A 23314-nucleotide genomic window follows, 5' to 3' on the forward strand; every position below is an offset into this window, starting at 1 on the left:
CAAACTCGAGCGCATGCAGCCATGTCCGATACAAGCCCTACATCCATCAAAGTTTCTGCTGTATCTCTTGCACCAGCTATGGGGCTAGTCTTAGTCTAAATTCAGCCGACAGATTACAGCCGCAGGCTCTATACTGTGCAAAAGGATAGACTAATAATAAAAAAAAGCATGGGGTCCCCCTCCTAACAATATTAACCCTTGTGCTGCCAGCCTAGTGCTGGTAATCGCAAAATCGGGGGGAAAAAAGCCAGGTCCCAAGCTGCCAATACCTGTCTGGGCATTCTGGTGCTTGCAGAACCCATTGCAGCCCGGACATGCTGGCACTTAAAAGTGTAAAAACAATAAAAAAAATAAAATGTAGATAAATCACACACCTTTTTTATACCAAATCATTTTATTAAAAATAATAAAATCCAAGATATACTTACCAACATCTGTTTTCTTCATCTGTAATGGATCCAGTCTTGTAAAATTTTAATTCTTAAGGTATGCATCCTTAATTAGAACCAAAACATTCTAAGGTCCAAAAGAAAATCACATCCAAGGTAATGCAGTTGTCCAAAAAAAAAATAAACCCCAAAAAACATTCCACATGTAGTTATAAAAGATCTTCCTATCTGCTTTCTTGAAGAACCCATAATAATCCTCTGGATACAGCTTGGGAAAATAAGAAACCATGTACATGATGAGAACTTAGTTCCTCTATGAAGGAACATGTGCTGCAGAATGAAAGATTGAAAGATGCAAGGTCTATTTATAAGCCAGGTGGTTTCCCATGCTTCTCACTGACGGCATTGAAACCCCTTAGCTTATAGATAGGCCTTGCGTGTTTCAATATTTCATTCTGCACAGTTGATCCTTCATAGAGAATCATAGTTCTCACTGTTTTGTTTATGGATTTTTTATTTTGCCAAGCCAGATCCTGTGGATTATTTGAACTTCAAGAAAGAAGAAAAGAAAAAAAATTTCAACTACACGTGTAATATTTTTTTTTCTGGACACCTATAGGACCTTGGAATATTTTGGTTTTATTATGGACTCAATCATTATGGAGTACAAGCTTACAAGATTGGATACAGATTAAAACAGCAGATAGTAAGTATATTAAGAAACCACTACTTTGTTCCAGTTTTGCTTCAAATCCTGGATGCGGAATTGTCCTCTAGAGCAAGTTTTCATTCAACCTAGGAGGGTTATTGTTATGTCACTGGCTTCTACTAATAGCTGTTTGAGTGTGCATCTGTGTGCCACCTTGTAACTTTAATGGGCTGCTTGATCCACTCAATTGAAGTGGAACTGTCAATCGTCATGTCATAGTGACACTGCTTGATGTGATTGCTGATGTGGCTTAGTAAAAAATAATAAAGTGAAATAAAATCAATCAAGAAGAACTGAAACGTAAATAGGGAAAATAAACTAATTTCTAATTAGAATAGGTGTAAAATATATTGACATGAGGAAGAATAATGTGGAGAGTACAGTGAAGATAGACATAACAGCTGCGTCTGCATCTGAAGGAGGATTCACAGGGAGATGACAGCAGACCTAGGACATCTCTAGAGACAGGTGAGTACTGCTTCGTAGCTAAATCTTCGTTCCAATTCTGCAGAGTGCATGCACACTGCAGAATTGGAACGACATTTTTTCACAGCTGAATGAGATTTTTACTTCTGATGAACAATCAAATCAAATGATGATCTTTGCTTTTAAATGATAATAGTTCATCGTTCCAGGATACACAGTACTGTGATATCGGGCCAATCAGTTGTTTACCATCTGATTGACCCAATAATCTTCTGAAAGTATGGTAGTGTGTACTCAGCCTTGGTGTTAACATTATTTAAATATTTACATGTGCAGCAGCCATTTTGAGGTCAAATAATTCCTAATCTTGTCAAAGTAGTTTATAAGCAATTCCTCAATAAACCATATGTATATTGACAATAATGTCCAATAATACTGCAAATAAGGTTGCGCACATTAAATTGTATTATTACTATTATAAATACAACTTCAACAACGGCTACTGACATAAATATCCAGAACAGATGACAGAGGTTTCCGCTTACAGCAGCAGCCTTTTACATAGAGCTTGTCATGCTCACAGGTACTTGGATGACCCCAGGTCTTAACTCTTAGAGTAGTGAAAACTTATATACAATCCCGCAGCAGGCAGATAGGAGGCCGTTGCCAAGACAGAAGTGGATGGTCAGGAGCAGTCCTGGGTCAGGAATCCATAGCAGGCAGAGTAATGAGGGACAGGCCACGAGTCAGGGCTATCAACAAACGGACAGAGTATCCACAGGACAGGGAGAGCATGACAGCTAGTGTGGAACATAATGCTATAACCGGCAGGGAGGATAAGCCCTCCCTGCCTGATATACACATGAGGGCCAATAAGGAAGTGGCAGCACGGTAATGGCAATCAGCCTCATGAGGCAGATAATTTACATGAAGTGTGCATGTGCCCGGCTGTCAGACTAGCCGGGTAGTGGCGGTGATTGATTAAGCATCTTGGCTGTTGCCATGCCACACTTCCATGGCAACAGACAAGCCACCTCCATTACCAGTCCAACACTTCAACCCCTAGTCACAGCTGCCCAGGCATGAGAAGTCAGTTTGGTGGAGCAATGCTGTCTTTTTATGCTCTACTTATAAGCCACTGTGATTTGCCTACAGCAGAGCAGGTCCTAGATAACGCTCCTGCCCAGGATTGGTGTCTGATTATCAGAGGGGGCATTCCTAGCCTCAAACACATCCTCCAGTAATAGTAGTATCTGGACAGAAAGAGGAGCACACAGTACCTGCAGAATCATCAACAGAAGCATAAATCCCATTAACCACCAAGTCAGTCCATAGTTTTCTATTCTGGACCAACTAGTACTTCTGGCACAACATGGCTGACCGCTAGTGGAGGTATTCCCATAGAGTCTTATATTGGCGCAACTACTTGGGTGTCTCCAGCTGGCTGGATGCTATGAAAATCATGAGTGTGGACATTGCATAGAGAATCCTACATGGAGATTGTGAAGACACCGGGATTGGAACCGTATTTAACTAGGTACCCAGCCCTCTAGGATCACAGATTACACAGGTAAGGAGGCGAGAAAAAGATAGCGATCCCTTTTTTTATCAAAATGTGCACAATAAATACAACAGTGCTATCCAAGGAGAAAAGTATTCCCCCACCTTCAAATAACAAATATCAGTATACACCCAGTGTCAGTGCAATCCCCAACAAAGTCCCCAGCAGGATACCTCAAATAACAGAGTCCCAACAGTCACAAAACTCTCGACAAGGTCCCAGTTCAAAAAAAATATCGTTCTGCGGGTTCCAATCTGGTTTGCGGGTCTCTGAATCTACCTGATCCCGGCCACTTGGCCAACTCTCCACCAGCTTGGTGGGACTCTGGGTACCAGTCTTCCTACTCCTGTAGGTGGACTAATTCCCCAGAATCTATGAGTCACTCCTGTTGGAGGGATGGCAAGTCTGGTCTAGAATTTAGCAATCATTCTGACAAGGAGGTTTCCTAGCCCAGTGATCTCCTGTTACACTGATAGAGTGCGACTATGCAACATCAGCCCAAGTACCACTCCTTTCAGATAAATTCCACAACAATCACTGCTTTTTCCTCAGATTCTCCTTTTGAAGCTCCTCCCAAAATCCCGCAGTCCTTGCTCCCTCCCAGAGCCATCCTCCAAGGTCTGGATCCCTCCTTTTTGGTGGATGCTGGGGTCTGGGAGATAACGGGGTGGAGGTAGAATATGTTCTCAGCAGTTGCTCCTCTGTTGTTTTCCTTCCATCACCTCTGGCTTGTACCGCCCTGGAACAATGGTCAGCAAATACCAAAATCCACCTCCTAATATCAGATAGTGTCAGACCCTCCTGTTATTAACCTCTTGACTTTATAACGTGTAAGTGTCCCCAACTGTTCCTTACTTCATATGGGGCTTCTCCAACCTCTCCCCAGGACCATAGTAAACATAGACCTGGCCACTGGGTGACATTTAAAAATTTATGGTTGGGCTGGGATCCCAATTGGCCCACCAATGATAAGACCAATCTGCTTTTTGCGAGCTGCTGTAGGGGCTGGTCCTGTCAAAGAGAAATTTAAGAATTGTGCAGATATACTTGTAAATACATAACACACCATATATAATGCAAGCAATGCAATAACAATATGGGTGAGAGAGCATGCCAAGTGGGCTTTTCCTATATTTTTGTGATGCCTGTCAACGTGCTCTCAGCACAAGGGCATCAGACTGCAATAATGTAAATTCACCTATTAACTTAGATTTTTTTCAATCTTCCAGATTGCCCCCTAGAAACAGGGCTATAGAATCAGTGCTATGATGGCTTTTATATCTGACACCGCTTCACTGTCAGTGTTCTAGATAGCAGCCCACATTATAAATGAGTATAATATAACAATCTCACTCTACATTTTATTCTCAATGGTTTTCAGAGATGCAGTACTATAGGTGCACTTTCCCAATGTTATGTGTATTTTGCAACAAGCACTTTTTGTACTTTTTAAATGAGTCTGTTGTTTATAAAGTCTCCATAACAACCCTTACACACACACTTATTTCAAAAGAGGGATTAGTAAAGACTTCTGTGATGAAATACATAATCACAACTGGATAAACCTTGGCAGGACATTCATTCTTTACTTTAGAATAATGTTACTCCCTGCCCTATAATTAATTATTAAAGGGATAAAAAAGATCAAATAAACTCTGTCGTTTAAAATCATGATTTTGCACTAGTGCACCTGGGTGGTTAGTCTAGTACAGTGATGGGCAAACTTTTTCAGGAGCGGGCAAAATAAAAAAGAAAAACTTTAGGCGGGCCAATATAATTTATTAAAAAATTCAAATATCGAAAGATATAATACAATTTTTTTGAATGGGGCAGTAGGGTGTTATATAGCAGTGTTACCTCTATAAGTGCAGCGATCTTACAGACACAGCACTTATTTCAGCAGGTTGTTGCAGATCCGTCTTTCTGGTGAGCCAGTAACTGACAACACAGCAGCCAATCGAAATCCGCCTTAGTATATGGCCCAGCCCATCTCTTCTCACATGAGTGTTTGAGTGATTGACATATGAAGTGTCCTTTTAGGAAGGAGGATGAAGTGTAATGGAGGAAATAGCTGGGAAGGCATAAAAATGAAGGTTCTAACACACAGGGTCGGCCCTAATAATTTTATGCATATTTTAATGAAATTTTTTAAAATATTGGCGGGCCGGATAGAACTTCTAAGTGGGCTGGATCTGGCCCGCGGGCCGTAGTTTGCCCATCACTGGTCTAGTGCATATCAAGGTAAATACCTCCTTTCTGTACCAGGGTTCATCTTACACAACCTAAAAGTGCACCTGGTTGTGCGGAAAGGGACAAAAATGTTTAAGAGCTTCGCTGTGTGAATGTAACATGAAAGTCCAACATTCTACCACTTTATTACCACCTCTTTCAAACTGAATACCCTTTGCAGTTTTTCTCCTAAAATACTAAAAGGAATGGAAGGGTTTAGTTACAAAGATATCTTAAGAAATCTTTTTACTTTGCAAAAACAGATGTGTTACATGTGACCAAATAGTTACTATTACTTACTGTTGACTATTATTGGAGTTCAATTCAAATTGTCTAACAAACTTTTTGTACCAAGAACCATATGGAGACAAGGGTTCTTCAACCAAGTATTCAAGAAAGAAAGCTTCAGTATCAGCATAGGAAGGGTGCCTAAAATATGGAACTATTTTTACATGAGTTGGTGATGGCAAAATAGCTAAGTTAAAAAAATGGATTGGATGACTTTCTTATAAGAAATGGTATCTGGAGCTGTAATTAGTAAAGGACATTATAGGGGGTAATTGATCCAGGAAATATATGCAATTACCATTTTTCCTCTGTGAGGCTAAATTGGCAACTGCCCTCTGTAGCAATACAATCATAATTTATAAAAGGTTTAACTTGATAGACCTGTGATCTTTTTCAACTTTACAATGCATTTCAGTATCATCTGTATGTGGATGATACACAAATGTATAAATCCCTTCCTGATCTCTCACCATCTGTGTTGGCCCACATTACCTACCTGACATTCTATTTCTGTTGACAATATGACAATAAATCCCACCCCACAAGCTCGCTGCCTTTGATCCTTGACTCAGAACTATCCTTTGTTCCCCACGACGACTCTGTATCTAAACCATTTCCAGAATACACACATATCTAAATAACATTTCCAGAATACACACATATCTCACACAAGACAATGCAAAAACTTTAATTAATGCACTCATCATTTCCTGCATTGACTATTGCAATTGCCTTCTTACTGGTCATCCGCAAATCAGTTTTTTTCTATTGGAATCTATTTTGCATGCAGCGGCTAGATTGATTTTCCTTGCAAACTGTTCGCCCAATGCTGATCCACCCTGTCAGTCTTTACATTGGCTGCATGTTTTTCACCGAATCTACTATAAAATACTCCTACTAACATAAAAGATTGTCAACAAAATTGCACTAACATACATCTTCTCACTTGTCTCAAAATATCTCCCAACTCGACAACTCTGTTTTGGACAAGATCTGTGTCTCTCATTCACTCTCATTACATGCTCCCATTCCCAGCTACAGGACTTTTTTCGGGCTGCACCCACTTTGTGCAATTCCCTACCTTGCACAATAAGACTTTCCTCTAGTCTCCTAACCTTCCATCTTTCTCTGAGAACCCACCTCTTCAGAAAAGTTTATAAAAATTCTCAACCACCCTCTTAAACTTCCCTAAGTTACCCTAGTAACAAGCTTTACACAGTTCACACAAGACAACAACCCTTTGACCAACATTGATGTGTAACTTGATCACATAGTCCTCTTATCACTTTTTACCTTTGCAATCTGGCTGAAACACTATGTTGAACTTAACCTTGTGTATCAAACGCCCATTGTCTTATAGATTGTAAGCTTGTGAGAAGGGCAGTCTTACCTCTCTGTCTGTCTGTATTACCCATTAATATTTTATTACTTTATTTGTTCCCAGTTGGAAAGCACTATGGAATTTGCTGGCACTATATAAAAAAATGCTGCTGATGATGATGATGAAAATACTTAACTTCAAACATGATGTTGTTCAAGAAGTGCCATAAAATTGAGGGTAAATCAGTTTTCATTGTTAATAAATATTTGTGAGAATTCTTGGCCCTGTCAGATGTTGTAAAAATTTTATCTATCCAGCTAAGGACAGCCAAATTTGTTTTGGCAGAGTTAGAAAGACAAATGATTTACAGAAATTCTTTAGCAAATAGCCATTTTTCAGGTTCATCAATTCTCATCAAAATCTCAATAGCAGAGAATGAACAGGACAATGTTTTATGCCCTTTTTTTTTATTAAACTAGAACTGTCCTGAAAGTTTAATGGAACTTTTGGAAGCACTGTTAAAAAACTTTATTTCTCATGGTCATTCATTTTTGGGCATGGTATCTCTGTCATTTGTATGAATTTGGAACTTATAAATCATTTTTCACTAATAGATATGGAAAACTTAACAGGAGCCAAAGTCCTTCTCTAGGTGTCATTTGCTATTTTAGATACTTTCCCTGTGCACTACTGGCAGATTCATACTATTTTACACAGTACACAAATGCCTTTGCAAGAACAGGTATCACTGGCAATGGCCTTTCACAGCCTTAATAGTCTACAATGGTGAGGTGATGAAAAATTGAGAAATGCCAGTATTATTCTGGTGCCTGTCAGTCTGTCATGTCAGCTAAATTGTTTCTATGCATCTAGGCATGCCATTAATATTTTGCAAAGATTATAGATAATACTATTTTTCAATATATATTGATGTACTCAAACTTTTTTTTTCTGCAGCTCATTATAGACAGAGAGTATATAGAGATCCAACATGGCCTTGTGTGTATAGTTAAAGTGATGGTGTATGTCAGGGGTTGGCAACCCCCGGCATGCATGCCAAACATGGCACACAGTGCCCTGTGGTCTGACACGCCAACCAGCTGTCAATGCTTTACATTGCCGACATTGCTGTGCATGCGCAGCAGTTCCTCCCAGGGCTCCATTGAGGAACAGATCACTCCTGTGTCTGCAAAAGGTAAGTTGCATACACAGGTGATTAACGTGGCATCAAATTAATTGGGGACACTTATTTGTGTCAGAACATTAATTGGGAGCAGTTATGTGAGGCATAAAGTGAATTGGGGGCGATTATTGGAGGCATAAAGGGACTTGGGGCACTTATATGAGGCATAATGTGAATAACAATATTAGATTGTGGAGTTTTTTTGAAGACAGAAGGAAGGTGATAGATCAGCGTATAAACGGAGAGAAAATTTTAGTCCTAAAAATAAACAGGGAAAAATGAGGGAAGGTTATTATAGAAAGGATGACCAAAATGAGAGATATAAACATAGAAATTTAATAAACATAGTATTAAATTTAATAAACATAGTAGTTATGATTACTCAAATCAATACAGACAGGAAAGAAATAGAAGTAATTTCAATAAAATTGGAATGAGAAGTGGAATGAAAAATATGAAAAAGAACAAACTTCCACTTCAAAAAAATATAGATATGATCCTCTCAATGATCCAGACTCCTTTTGTTTAGACCAGGATACACAATACATGAGAAAAACATACAGGAAGGATTGGAGGAAAAACAAATATTAATGAAAAGGAGCAAGGGTGAGGTCAAGTTTGAAAAAACTCTAGATCCCAACCAAACCCACTCTAAGCTGATTACTTTAAAAAGAAACTCCATCAGAAAAGGAATTAAAAATGGAAACCTGCATGGAAAAGTCCATCATAATTGATATAGAGGTAAAAACTGTGGAAATAAATGTAACAGGAGAAATAGAAGAAGAGAAAGAAAAAGGAGAAAAACAATGAAATAGCAAATAAGAACAAAATAGACAGTAAAATATTCAATCTAAGTTCAAGACCATTGAGTGAAGAAGAAATTTTTCTACTTACTAAGGGACTAAAATTTTCCCCTACCACCACTTTAGATCCTTTTGAAGCTTTTTTTGGATATACAAAAATATATAAGAAGACTAACCTTAAAGAAGTTTTTTTAATAATAAAAATGGATATAATCAAGTTTAAAGGGGAACGGCACAATTAGAGGGAAATGATAACTTACAATTACCAATGAAGTTCAGAAAGAAATCAACCTTTTTCCCCTCCCCTATAAAAAAGGACCCTATTTGGAAACTTGTGTGTTGTTGATGATGTCAAAAAATTGGTGAAAAATGGTAAAAAGAAGATAAATTTCATTTTGATGTATAAGGAAAGCAATGCATTAAAAATACTCCAAAGAGATAACAGTATTGTTATAAAACCAGCAGACAAGGAGGGGGGGGGGGGGGCGGTAGTTATTATGGATTTAGAATAATACATTAAAGAAGTGATCCCACTGTACATGTTCAAAAGAGTTTTGAAAAATGAATTAATAAATTCGAGCCTAATGATACTTTAAATAAAGAAACTACAGCTTTTTTTGAAAGTAAGTACACTCACAACTCCATATTCCAAAAATTCATATTAGTTTATTGGACCCTCCAGGACGTCCAATAGTATCGGGCAGTAATTGCATTTCATCCAATTTATCATTATATTTATTGACCACCATCTTCAACCTATAGTTATAAAGAATCCTTCCTATCTTAAGGATACAGGAGATTTCTTGAGTAAAATAAAATACATCCCCTGGCAACATGATTATAACTTAGTAACAGCAGATGTAACATATCTTCACACGATTATAACTCATCAGAAAAGTGTAAGTGCTGTAAAGTTTTTCCTTGAAAGTACCAACTACAGTGAAAATTTGAAGGGATTTTATTGGAAGGAATAAATTTCATATTAACAAACAATTATTTTTATTTTGGAGGAAAATACTATATCCAAAAAATAGGGACAGCCATGGGTACCAGGTTTGCCCCGAGCTATGCAATTTTATTTATTGCATATTGGGAATTATTGACTTTACCAAAAAGAGGTGAGCTTGGTTAATTTTTTGAATCTTAAATTATATATTAAAAGTAATGCCATTCAATCAAAAAACTACAAGAAACCGACAGACAGCAATTCATATATACTGAAAAATAGTGAGCACCATGAGACTTGGCTTGAAGGTGTTTCTTATTGCCAGTTCTTACGTTTGAAAAAAAACTGCACAGAACAGGATATTTTAATAGTTCAGATAGAATAAATGAATAATGATTTTATAGTTAGCGGTTATGGTGAGAACCATTTGATCAAAGCAAGAGATAAAGCAATGGGAGTAGATAGGTGTATTCTGTTAGCTTCTCAAAGCTGTTCCTATAGAGGAGAAGACAATGTATTGATATAGCTTTCCCAGGTTTAAAAGAATTTATGGGTTCCTTTTTCCTTCTGGAGAAACGCATCCACCAAACCAACTGCAATATATAAAACATATTTTCTTTAAATACTTCAAGTGTGGGAGGAGAGCTCTGGCTGCACATGTGGAGAATGCATTTTCTAGCTGCTGCTAATATCGCCAACAATAATTTTTTGCTCTCTATAGAACCGCTTGTGTCTGAAGGCAAAATGCCCAAAATTGCCCATTCGGGTGTAAACAGTAAATAATTCAACAAATCAGCCATTGTGAATCTCCACACGCGGGTCCAGAAGCTAGTAATGCACTTTTTAATTTTTCCCACCTCTCCTGCACTCCTTTTAAGTTCCTTCACTCCGCCAAAGAGTGACTTACACATTTTCTCATCTCTACAAAGTCAGCCTTCCTAAAATCTAATACCTTTGTTTTTTGTGTGGTATGAGTCAGACTCTGTCTTTATACTAAACCATACTGTTTGTTGGTCATTGGATCCTAAGTTCTCACCTACATTTACATCAGATATTTTGTCACCATTTGTAAGTATTGAGTGTAATATTGTGTCTTTGTGGGTGGGCTCCCTCACCATTTGTTTGAGGGATGCTCCCTGCAAGGAATTCAAAATGTCCCTACTTCTAGTGGAACTTAAAAAAGACCCCTCCCAGTTTACATCAGGTAGATTAAAGTCTCCCATAATTATTACCTCTTATTTAAATGCCATTTTAGTGATGTCCTGTAATAGTTACCTTTCCAGTACCTCTTCCTGACCTGCTGGTCTATAGATCACCCCAGTATGAAAAATACCATTCTCCCGCATTTCTATGGTCACTGAAAGGGCCTCCGTTTTTTCCAGAAAAAAAGGTGGAATCTCGGCGCTGAACTGTGTATTATGAAAAACAATAAATTAATTGAGAGAGATGCAAATGCACTGCCAATGGGAGAAAGGGCCAATCCTCCCCTTATATTAAAAACATAAAGAAAAAGGATAGTTTGATGTAATTTCTGTTTGAGCTGTGATAAGTGGTCTGTGGTGTTAACATATATTATTTGATATCAATGTGTTTGTTTTTTCTGTTTTTATACATTTATTAAATCTTGTTTCATTTTACTGATTCCTTGAGCATATATGATATTTATACGGTTGACAAACTCTACATGATTTGTTCATTTTGCATGCACCTAGAAAGGTGATTTTGATTATTCAGTTTTTAAAGGTGGATTAAATCCTGTCTGCGCAGCCCACTATCCCTTTTCCCTCCGTTTTGTCTTTAATACTTTGTATTAAAATAGTATTTATGATTTTTTACATACATTGGGTACCCCTCCTATGATTTTTCCCACTCTGACCTTTCTAAATAAATTATATCCTGATATAACTATGTACCAGTTATGATTTTCATTGCGCCATGACTTTGCAATAGAGATAATATATCACACTTAGTTCTGGGATATTATTTCCTTAGCTCCCAGTATTTTGCAACCCATAACTTTGTTTGTGCATCTCCTACTCCCAGCTATGTTCAGTTCTCTGCCTAGGTTTATTTTGTTTTGATCTGCATTGTCTTCTGTTCCTGTGGATATGCTTCTTGTTATATTAGCCTGCAGAAACAACACCTCTTGGAGGAGCAGATTGCTTTACTCCTATTTAGTTCACTTTCCCCAAACTGCTCACTTAGTATTATGGTTCACCTTGATGAAGGGTGCAGGCCATCACTTTTGTGTAAGACCCTATCTCATACTTGCCAACTCTCCCGGAATGTCCGGGAGACTCCCGAAATCCAGGTCGGTCTCCCTGACTCCCATGAGAGCAGGCAAGTCTCCCGCAACCCGCAATTCCCTGGCCAAAATAACGTGATTCGTGGCTAAATGTAATTTCCGTTGCAGGGATGGGGCCAAAATGACGCAATTAACCCCGCTCCCCACCTTCTTTTCACGCCCCTCTCCTGGACCGCATTGCCTGAAAGTAGGCAAGTATGCCCTATCTTGCCGGATGGCATGACTATGGTCTATTAAACAAAATCTCTCCTCATTACACCACTACCACACATTGAATTTTCTGATGCAATGATTACTGTCTTCACCTCTGTGTACTATCAATACTGCTGAAAAAGTAACAGTAGTTGCCACCTGCTTTAGGGCAGTCTATAACTTTCTAAATTAATCTTTTGCGGCCATGACTTCAGCATTTGTCCCTAGGGAGACAATGACATCCACCTCCCATTCTTTTCGTGGTGCCTTAACAATATTTAACATGTGCTCTTTATCCCTTGGAGCTGTGGTTCCAGGTATGCATCTGACTTGTTTCTCTAATTCCGTAGTTTAACCCAGATGTATGCCTCTTATAATTGAATCCCCCAAGAGAAGTGTAGTCCTTTTTGAATATTTAATTTTCCTGTTCCTATAGTTGGTAGAAGTCCCCATATCCTCATGTTCAGAATTACCTATATTATTTGTACAATCCAGCCCTGCAAAAGAAGTATATGCGGTTTGCAATGCCACAGCTAGTGGGCTGTGTCTGTGTCCCTCTGGAAATCTCCCCCTTTCAGAAGTCACAGTAGTCCAGACAGAATGTCTTCTTGGGGCTCTCTTAGACAGTGGTGGCCTCAAGGATACAGACATTCTACTGTACATATCTCAGCATGCAATTTAGTTATCTCCTCTTGCAACAATGAAAAATGTTTACAGACTGGACAGTAGCTGAGTTTTCAGAATCATAATTTATATGAGACTCAGTGTTAGCCATGAGAGACATTTCTGGCTGGTCAGAAGCCAATTCATTAGTGCGGCTTCATGGGAGGGTAAATATTAATGAAGACAAACCAGTTTCAGTATAAATGTCAACATTTGTGTTTGCCAACCTTTTCCCACAGTTTTGTTAGACTGAGTAAGAAGTTGAGTAACATGCACAAATGTACGTAACTTTATGTTGTTTCTTTAATGAGATGTCTAATACTGTATAGGCACAAGCAAACATGGGTTATGTCTTATAATCTGGACATCTGATCTTTTGATCGCTAAGATTATAATTCCCAGGACCATGAATGAGTCTTGTCACTTAATTAAAATGTAATTTTACGAAAATTCAAGCTCTCTCATCTAGCAGAACCATAGGTGTTCCCTGCCAGGGACTCTAGCTCTAAATAACCTCAACATCACTAAAGCACTTGCCATTGGCAGAATAAAGGGGCATTAAAACCACTATGCTTTTATGATATGCATTCAGTGGCCTCTTTATTAGTTACACCTGTACATCCTCTCATTAATGTGAATATCTAATCAGTCAATTACGTGGCAGCAACTCAATACATAAATGCATGCAGACATGGTTAAGAATTCCATATGTTGTTCAGACCAACACCAGAATGGAGAAGAAATGTGATTTAAGTGACTTTGACCGTGGAATGATTGTTGGAGCCAGACATGGTGGTTTGAGTATCTAAGAAACTGATTATCTCTTGAAGTTTTCATGCACAATAATCTCTAGAATTCACTAAAGAGAATGTTGAGCAAACCAAAAAACATTCCGTGAGCAGCAGTTCTGTGAGTCAATATTCCTTTGTCAATGATAGTGGTCAGAGGAGAATGGCCAGGCTGGGTCAAGCCAACAGGAAGCAGACAGTAACTCAAATAACCATGTGTTACATCAGTGGTATGCAGAAGAGCATCTCTGACCACACAACATATCGCACATTGAAGTGGATGGGTTACTGGAGCAGAAACCCACACTGGGTTCACTTCAGTCAGCTAAAAATAGGAACGGGAGGCAACAGTGGGCACAGGCTCAGCAAATCTGGACAATTGAAGATTGGAAAAATGTTACCTGCTCTGCTAAATTGTGATTTCTGCTGCACCATGCAGCTGTAGGGTTATAATTTAGCATAAACAACATGGATCCATTCTGTCTTGTGTAAGCTGGTGTAATGGCTTGATGAAGTTTTTTTTGGCATATATTAGGACCCCTAATACAAATACCTGAGTATTATTGTGGACTATGTGCAACCCTTTATGTTCTGAAGATCTAGAGAGAGGTGAGTAAACTAAAAATAATTTTCAGATTCTCAGTAATGTTACAGAGTCCTCTGCAAGAGAGGAGTTAGTAAGTTCAGAATAGTGCATGTATTTATATTCCAAAAAAAGTTTTTCCCTGTAGCACACTATTCATATTCAATGAATGTTACACTACAGAAAAGAGTAAACATTTCATCATATGTTTGCAGAACTCTGGGTATTATTCTTTCTCAAACACTTTGATTATCCTGCTCCACCTACAGGTTTATAAAAAAAAAATCAATCTTGTATAGATAAAGTTGACTGAATTGCCTGTGCAGATCGTCAGACACACAGACTGGGAGGTCAGTGTGAAATAATTCAGAATGGATTTGACACTCCTGCTGACTTTAAGTTTATCTTGCCTCATCTTGTATTTAAGCTTAAAGAGATTTTGGACCCGTGAAAACCTTCCCCCTGGTCCAACACCTCTTCCATTATTGGGGAATGTCCTAAAGATTGGAAGAGGAGATATAGTGAATTCATTGATGAAAGTAAGTCCCTTTAAGCTTTTCTTTAACTCTGGGTTAAAATGGTCAGAGTTAAATGATATGCGAACATCATAAAATTTTTTATTGTAAAATATTTAATTGCCTTGAATTGCAAATGTGTTTATGAGCAATTACAGGGTAGGGAGACTTGATCAATGTTGGTGGTACGGACAATGTTTTCTCAATAAATACTTTGATAAGCCCCTTGTAAAAAATGTAGATTTCAGGAAACCTATGACATGCAAATGCAGCACAAATGCTAAAAGTTCCCTGTTTGTGATATCATGTGCCTACTATATGTATTTGTAGTTAAGTGTAAGACCTTAAGACAGTCTTTGTATGTGAAGACTGCAGTATGTATGAAGGCACATGAGACTGAGAATGGAATGAGGGGTTGATTATGACAAGTTGTAGGTGCTACTATATAGTTCTAAGCATATGCCAGAAAATTGTGCAGATAATGACTCCAAATATTTTAAGGAACATGCTTGGTTTTAATTGGGCAAAGTAACAGGTATTCTCTTCATTTTGGTTGCCAAAGCTTTTTCAGAGACCAGATTGTACTGGATTTTTACTCATTTGAGGAGGCAGTAAACTTGAAATATAAAGATGAAGTTGTGGATATTGGTATACAGATGCACAATTATACTGGAAAGTAGTAAAAATATTTATGCTTAAAATTAATAGAATGAAGGTCATATGATAGATTAAACCATACTTGATAAAGTTGATTTAATGAGGGGTGTGTACCAAATTGGCACATGTAGATTGACATGCACCAGACCATGTGGCTTGCTTACTGGGGTCCAGTGTGCAAGGTTGGCCTCATCTGCCGGGCCCCTCCACAACAGTAATGGTCTCTTCTGTCTTCCGATGGTGGTCACCTTCTTGGATTGGGGGAGTGCGCATGCAATTGTTTTCCACCTACACTCTCCCTGGTATCTATCTAAAACCCCTGTTCTGGAATATGGTACCAGATCCTCATGTGCAAATAGCCTGCTGTTGCTGGATTGTTTGGCTCCTGTTTTCCTGTGCTTCCTTGTGAATCCTGGTAACCACTATCCGGTGCTTCTCAGCTAATCCTGCGATCTATTGTCTGTGCTTCTCAGCTCATCCTGGTGTCCGATATACTGTATCCAGTACTCCTCTACAGATAATGGGTTTCCGTGATCTGAACTGTTCTGCCATACTGGTATCTCCTTTACCTGTGAACACCAGTCACACCTGTCAGTGTCACCTGGTACCCATCAGGATGTCATGAATTGGGGTCTTAGTCCTGTTTACACCACTCGGCAGTATCATATCACTGTGCATCTCCCTACTTGCAGAAAGCAGCATTCTAAATCCTGGGACTAAGCATGACTTCTGTCTGCTGTACTGGAGGCTGCCATCTTGGGTGAGACATTTGTTAAACATCCTGCTGATTCTGAACACCAGATCTCATCCACAAATTAACTTCCTCTGCAGACTATAAGAGTTTCTTCCTACACTCGGCTAATTGCCAGTGCAACACTTTCCAAGTTCCAGCTTACCACAGTTGCTGTTTGTTTGCTGCTTCATTCTGCCTGCTGTATACAAATTTCAGTCATTAACCCTTTGTGTGAATTCAGCTTTATTCTGCCTGTTGTATACAGATTTCAACTATCAACCCTTATTGTGAATTCAGCTGCATCTGCTTGCTGTTATACAGACTTCAATAATTACCATCTGAGTGAGTTCAAATTCATCCTGTTTGCTGTGATATGGACTTCAGCCATTTACTCTCTGAGTGAGTTCAGAGTCACTCTGCTTGCTGTGATACATACTTTAACCCTTTGTGTCAATTCAACTTCACTTTGTTTTCTGAGATATGGACTTCTACCATTTACATTCTGAGTGGGTTTAACTTCACTCTGCTTGTTGTGATAAAAAAAACTTTAACCATTAACCCTTTGTGTGAATTCAGCTTCATTCTTCCTGCTGAAAAAAAGACATTGACTATTTATTCCTCATGTGGATTCACCTTCATTCTATCTGCTCATGTGCAGATTCCAGCTGTTAGCTTCTGTGTAGATCCTCTCATCAATCTATTTCTGTCTCTCCTACTGGCTATCTGGGGTATTAAGCTGTTGTTCTGAGTCATCCACTTTCTGGAGCCATTTCTGTGTCTTGGTGTACCGACATCCAGTTCCAGGCCTACCTCAGGTTCTGAGTTGTCCAGGGCCAGTTCCAGGCTTATTCTGTTCAGGAGGTTGTCACCCCTGCATATTCACTGCCTGAGTTCTGAGTCTTCCCAGTCCCATTTGTGGCACTATATTGCTCTAAGTTTCTGAGTTATTGGGGATACTGAGTCTCTGGTCTTGGGTTCAGGTCCTCCCTGTTCCCACATCTAGGTTCCAGTCCATCAGAATCATATTCCAGTAATTTATTCCAGTACAGAGTACAGTCCACCATTCCTCCTCCTAATGTCCGGTATACAGGAATAGAGTAACCCCTATGAGCCAGACATTCATCCGACCTCCCAGTTTCCATTACATTCCTGCCACACCTAGTCCCAAGGGTCCCGAGATGGATCCCAGAAACCCTTAACATGCCATGACACCAGTGAAATATTACCTGTGTGGTGCTAGCAGCGAAGACCAAACCTCCTTGCAGGGACCCCTTGTGAAGATCTTTGCCACATTAGTCCCCGCGCCTCTATGGTGGGTAGAGCTAAATCAGACAGATTGTTAGAATCCTACCTTTCCTGTGTAAAACTGATAGACAGTGCGTGAACTATTCCTTTTGAATCTTGGACACATGTTTCCTGCACAGATCGGACTTGTACATGGATCACAATCTCAAGACTTAAGAAAAGACAAACTTATATATGTAAATATATATGTGCACAAGGATACCTAAGCAAACAATGAATAAGTACATTTATATGTCATACATAAAGTCAGTGTTCAAAATATGAGTCTAACGGAATTAAATATATTTTCTGATTCAATAGCGTATGAAACTCCAAAATATATAATGACTGTTTATTTAATAGATACCTATGTGGACGTTGCCGTCCTAATGTCAGTGGCAGTCTAATAAAACTACTAGCAACAACTATTAGCTTGGGGGAAACTAGACAAATTACTGGAATAACAACCATACTCTCTGGCATTCCCTTCTTATCGTATTAGGTTCCAACATAGCTGGAAATCTCTGTCCTCGAGGACACAGCAGTTCCATTGGCTGCCCAGATACAAGAAATGCCATAAGAGTTTGTTAAACACACAATGGGGGGGGGTACGGTTTACATAATCATTACCTGTTACAATATGTTCCATTCCACATCAAAAGATGTCATGAATTCTGAAGCTCTCAACTATTGACATCAGAACCTGGAGACACTGTAGGGCTGTAGAGCGTATTGTCAAAATTTGCTCATGCTGGGCCTGATTCATTAAGGAACATAACTCCCATTGCATGCTGTATAAATTGCTCTGCGCATGTTCAGAAATGGATTTTAAGCCAGTGAACACAAATTCATCTTCGAACACAAATGACACTTTGAACTGCCTACAACTTAAAGGGCAGAACTGGGGAAAGAAGTGATATTTTATTTGCACTTAGACAATGTACAATAAGGGTGTGCCAAGGTTAAGTTGCACCAGTTACAGGACATGTGTAAGTGCTGAGTGATAAAGATGACAGGTACGTATGTCTGTCAGAACAGGTGATTGAAATTGAAAGAAACTGTAAAAATTTATTTTATGCATAATAGGCGTTACTAATATCCTGACAGATGTATTTTATTTAAAAAATAAAATGTACATTTTTTTTTTTATGCATTCTGATGGGACTTCATATTGTACATGTGCATTCTGCGAATTCTGCAGCATGTTGTGTCTGTCTGTATATGGCAAGTGCCATATAGGAAGAGCACATTTATGCCCATATTCAATTTAAAATATATTCTTCAGATGCTCTTGCATTGGGATGCGGACGTATGTGCGTGCAATTTACGTTGTTTTAAATTGTTCACTTTGCATTCCTTGATGAATCAGGCCCACTGTGTTTCGAACAAAACAAGTCAGGAACAAGCTACTTAGAAATTTGTGCAATGATGAGAATAATTAATCCCAGTATGTGCATGCCATTGCTCTTTACATGAACCGTAGTAAAAACCCGGGCAATAGCAAATGAGATGGGAAATTGTGCATGCAAGATTGGCTAATGCCTCATTCCAACTTGCAATTTATACTGTGTTCCAGGAACAAGAAAAAGCAGAAACAATGTACATATATCGGGACACTAAGGATTTCACCAAGGAATTGTGATTAATAAAGTATATAAACTTTATTCATTAATATTTAAAACAGCTTCTAACCTAAGTATTACTTTTCAGAAATATAAAATCTCAAGTGTGCAATAGTGCACAGTGAATAAAAATAAATTAAACGCATATTCTACCTTATGGTCGTTTTGTTTACATATATCATCATCATCACCATTTATTTATATAGCGCCACTGATTCCGCAGTGATGTACAGAGACCTCACTCACATCAGTCCCTGCCCCATTGGAGCTTACAGTCTAAATCCCCTAACATACACACACACAGACAGACAGAGAGAGAGACTAGGGTCAAGTATGATAGCAGCCAATTAACCTAACAGTATGTTTTTGGAGTGTGGGAGGAAACTGGAGCACCCGGAGGAAACCCACGCAAACATGGAGAGTACATACAAACTCCACACAGATAAGGCCATGGTCGGGAATTGAACTCATGACCCCAGTGCTGTGAGTCAGAAGTGCTAACCACTAGGCCGCCGTGCTGCCCCAAAGCAGTCCACATATGAGCAGAATCAGCAACCGGGTTCTGTCACCAGTCCTGATGGTAGTGTTCCTAGTACGTCATCTGGGAAAGGCGATGTCAAACTACACAGTCTTTTGAAATAAGTCAAAAAAACACACACCCAAAAAAAAAATTCTGTGTTGAAGTGAAAAAGAAGTGTAACTGAGGAAAAGTTAAGTGCCGATAAAAAAAAAATTGCTAACATGCCATTCCACACACGCAGTGGCAAAGAGAGAATGAGGCCTTCACCTTTGTCTATTAGTGACAGATCAAAACATGTTACCGAGCCTACAAGTGGTGCACAACTACTGTTACGCGTCAAAGCCGAGCTGCAAGATAACAGTAAGGCATTAGAGGATAATGTTTGCTCTGAATCACAAATGACACCAATCCCTGTGGAGAGTCCATCCAACAGTGGGATGTCTAATCGTGATAATTCTGTTAGTGTACCCTTAAAGAGGGACCCTTTCAGCAGTTCTGCTGATGTGTGCCTGAACAGCCCGAGTGTAGCCGGTGATACACAAATTGAGGATGCCACTTTGGAAATAGAAGAGGATGAGGGGGAGATTTGTGTAGGCGACGAGAGCACTAATGATGATGTTGCTGATTATGATGCAGACAGATACCAAATTGTCTTTCTCAATTTCTATTTATATTATAGACTCTATAACGCCTGAATAGTTTTCTATTTTACTCCTAGTGGAGAGGGGGTCTGATGCAGGCAGATACCAAACTACCTTGGTCCATTTATTTTTACATTCTAATTCTACAGTATATGCAGGCTGCTTTTTTTCTATTCAACTACAAGGAAAGGGTGGGGGGGGGCATAGATAGCCACCAAACTACCTTGGTCCATTTATTTTTACTTTCTAATTTTACAGTCTATGCAGGCTGCTTTTTTTCTATTCAACTACAAGTGAAGGGTGGGGGGAGGGGGTCATAGATAGCCACTAGACTACCTTGGTCCATTTATTGTTACTTTCTAATTCTACAGTCTATGCAGGCTGGGTTTTTTTTCTATTCAACTACAAGTGAAGGGCGGGGGGGGCATAGATAGCCACCAAACTACTTTGATCCATTTATTTTTACTTTCTAATTCTACAGTCTATGCAGGCTGCTTTTTTCTATTCAACTACAAGTGGAGGGTGGGGAGGGGGGCATAGATAGCCACCAAACTACCTTGGTCCATTTATTTTTACTTTCTAATTCTACAGTCTATGCAGGCTGCATTTTTTCTATTCAACTACAAGTGGAGGGTGTAATATACACCCAAATACAATGGCTACATTGCCAATAATCAAAGATGGGGGAGGTAGACAACCAGGTTTGTCTGTATAATTTGCAGGCAAGTGTTTGAATTAAGGACGGCCTACCAGGGATTTAACAGTTGTTTTCATAATTAATTAGCTTTAGAATGACCTTACTTATCCATGAAACTGGTGTAGCACTAAATTAGGTTATTTTAGACCAAAAAAATTGTATTTTTTTCAAAAATGGCAAAACAAAACCAAACAAAACCAAAACACGCAATGACGGTTTGGCAAAACCAAAACCAAAATCAAAACACGACTGTAATCCAGATCCAAAACCAAAACCAAAACCAAAACACTGGGGTCAGTGAGCATCTCTACATTATACCCATTAATCATAATCCCTATGCTTAATTGAAACAATTCAAATTATGTGTTATGCTATCACACTGAGTGACTCATTCAATAGTATCATCACCATGTAATGTACAATTGATAATTTCACATATGCAGTTTGAGTGTTCAGACTTAATTCTCATAGTCACTGTATTGTACTCTTATGCAATAATAGGCAACATCAAGCACTTCAGGGGGCACATTCAGCCCTCTAACCTTTAAAAATGCTACACATTACCCTTAATCTTAATAACAAGTTTAAACAATGCAATTAATCAAAGAGTGAGACACCTATCTGTAATAACATATCAGCAGGGCCGCTTAATGCCTATCAATGATTTATAGCTAATCTCATGGTATGGGGGTCATTATACTACCATATACTAGCATGGATAGCTCAATAAAGAACATGCTATGATTTCCAGCTGTTAGTTAATTTTAAATCATCACAGATGAGATAATATTCTGGGTTTCACTGACGCTTCTTTCTTTTAAAATCTTAGCTGTATAAAGGATTAAAGAGAAAATCATTCTTTGTTAATAAATCAAATTCAGACAATATGCTCATCTGAATGAACCCCTAAAAGTAATCAGGGCTGAGTTAGGGTGGTGAGGCACCTGAATAGAAAGCTTGTGGTGGCTTAAAACTTGGCTCATTAACAATATTCACCAGGATATGATGCCTGTAGAATAAAGCAAAAAGGACAGAGTAATTTGAGTGTCTTTGTATATAACAAACCTCGTGAAAGGACCTCTGACCTTTGACTGATGGGAGGAAGGAGGTTTTGTCAGATGCTGGATTCCTCCTTTAAGCAGAAATCCATGTAAGTCATTTAAACAATTTGACAATGTTTGATTGCTGTTAAAATACATTTTGGAGCATCATGAATTTGCTTGGAATATATTAACCAAATATTTCACATATCCATTATTTTAGCTCAGTGAGGAATATGGTAATGTGTTTACCATCTACCTGGGGTCCCGTCCAGTCGTGGTGGTCACTGGATACAAACTAGTGAGAGAAATCTATATAGACAATGGAGATGACTACTTGAATCGAGGAGAAATGCCGTCCTGGACATCTTTCTTCAAGAATTATGGTCAGTAACGAATCTTTCTTTATCTCAACACATAATTTCTGCAATACGAAATGTTCTATTTCCATTTACTATAAGGAATCAATGAATTAATTAGTTTTATTACTTCAAAATTAAACATTATAAACACATTTATTATTTTTTAACTGTATATACTGTATATACACAGACATCACATGGGTTAAAGTATTGTTTATAGTGTTTGGCTGTTCACACACGTATATATCTGTTTGACCATTTTGGCTATTTTCAATCAATGTGTAGACCCAAAAACAATTATTCTGAATAATCAAATCCATCTCAATCACATTATACCAATCAGATGGGATGAACAGGTGAACCCCTCTGACACAAAACCTCTTTATTTTAGCAATCTGAATGTTCAACTTAACATTGGTGTCAGAGATAGTAAAATAAGTGAAAATAATGGAAACCTAAAATCCTAATAAGTAACATATAAACAGAATGAAAAAACTCCCTTGCGCTTAGAATATATGTATAATAAACATGTGTACATCATAAAAACCAAAGCTGGTACATTCAGCAATGTGATAATGCATTTAGTTAACCAACATATAGAGTTTCTGGCCAGAAAACAAATAAACTTTAAAACAAAAGCATGCATGTAAATATCCAAAAAGCATCTGGAATATATCCCTAAGATTGGGCAACAATAGTCCAGTAATATACAGAAAAAAACAAGAACAAATGTCCAAGCAAACAAACAGTTCTTACTTGCCAAGTGGCTCTATAGGTCCCAAAAAGAGGGAATGAACTGGTAATTAACTCTTAATCCAGAGAGGCTATCCATATATAGTATCCAGTAAAGGTCCTCG

The 23314-nt window shown here is 38.5% G+C and overlaps 1 protein-coding gene across 1 annotated transcript in view; it reads left to right on the plus strand.

Annotated features, from left to right (window-relative positions):
- Positions 1-14689: 14689 nt before the first annotated feature.
- The window catches only part of LOC142102232 (cytochrome P450 2G1-like), a 34734-nt gene continuing 26109 nt past the window's right edge, over positions 14690-23314 (plus strand). The window contains exons 1-2 of the mRNA XM_075186956.1: positions 14690-14925; positions 22319-22481. Of these exons, the coding sequence (XP_075043057.1) occupies positions 14758-14925; positions 22319-22481 (331 nt within the window). The 5' untranslated portion in view covers positions 14690-14757. The remainder of the gene's footprint in view (positions 14926-22318; positions 22482-23314) is intronic.

This window comes from Mixophyes fleayi, chromosome 9 (genome assembly GCF_038048845.1).
Source record: "Mixophyes fleayi isolate aMixFle1 chromosome 9, aMixFle1.hap1, whole genome shotgun sequence".
Classification (NCBI taxonomy): domain Eukaryota; kingdom Metazoa; phylum Chordata; class Amphibia; order Anura; family Limnodynastidae; genus Mixophyes; species Mixophyes fleayi.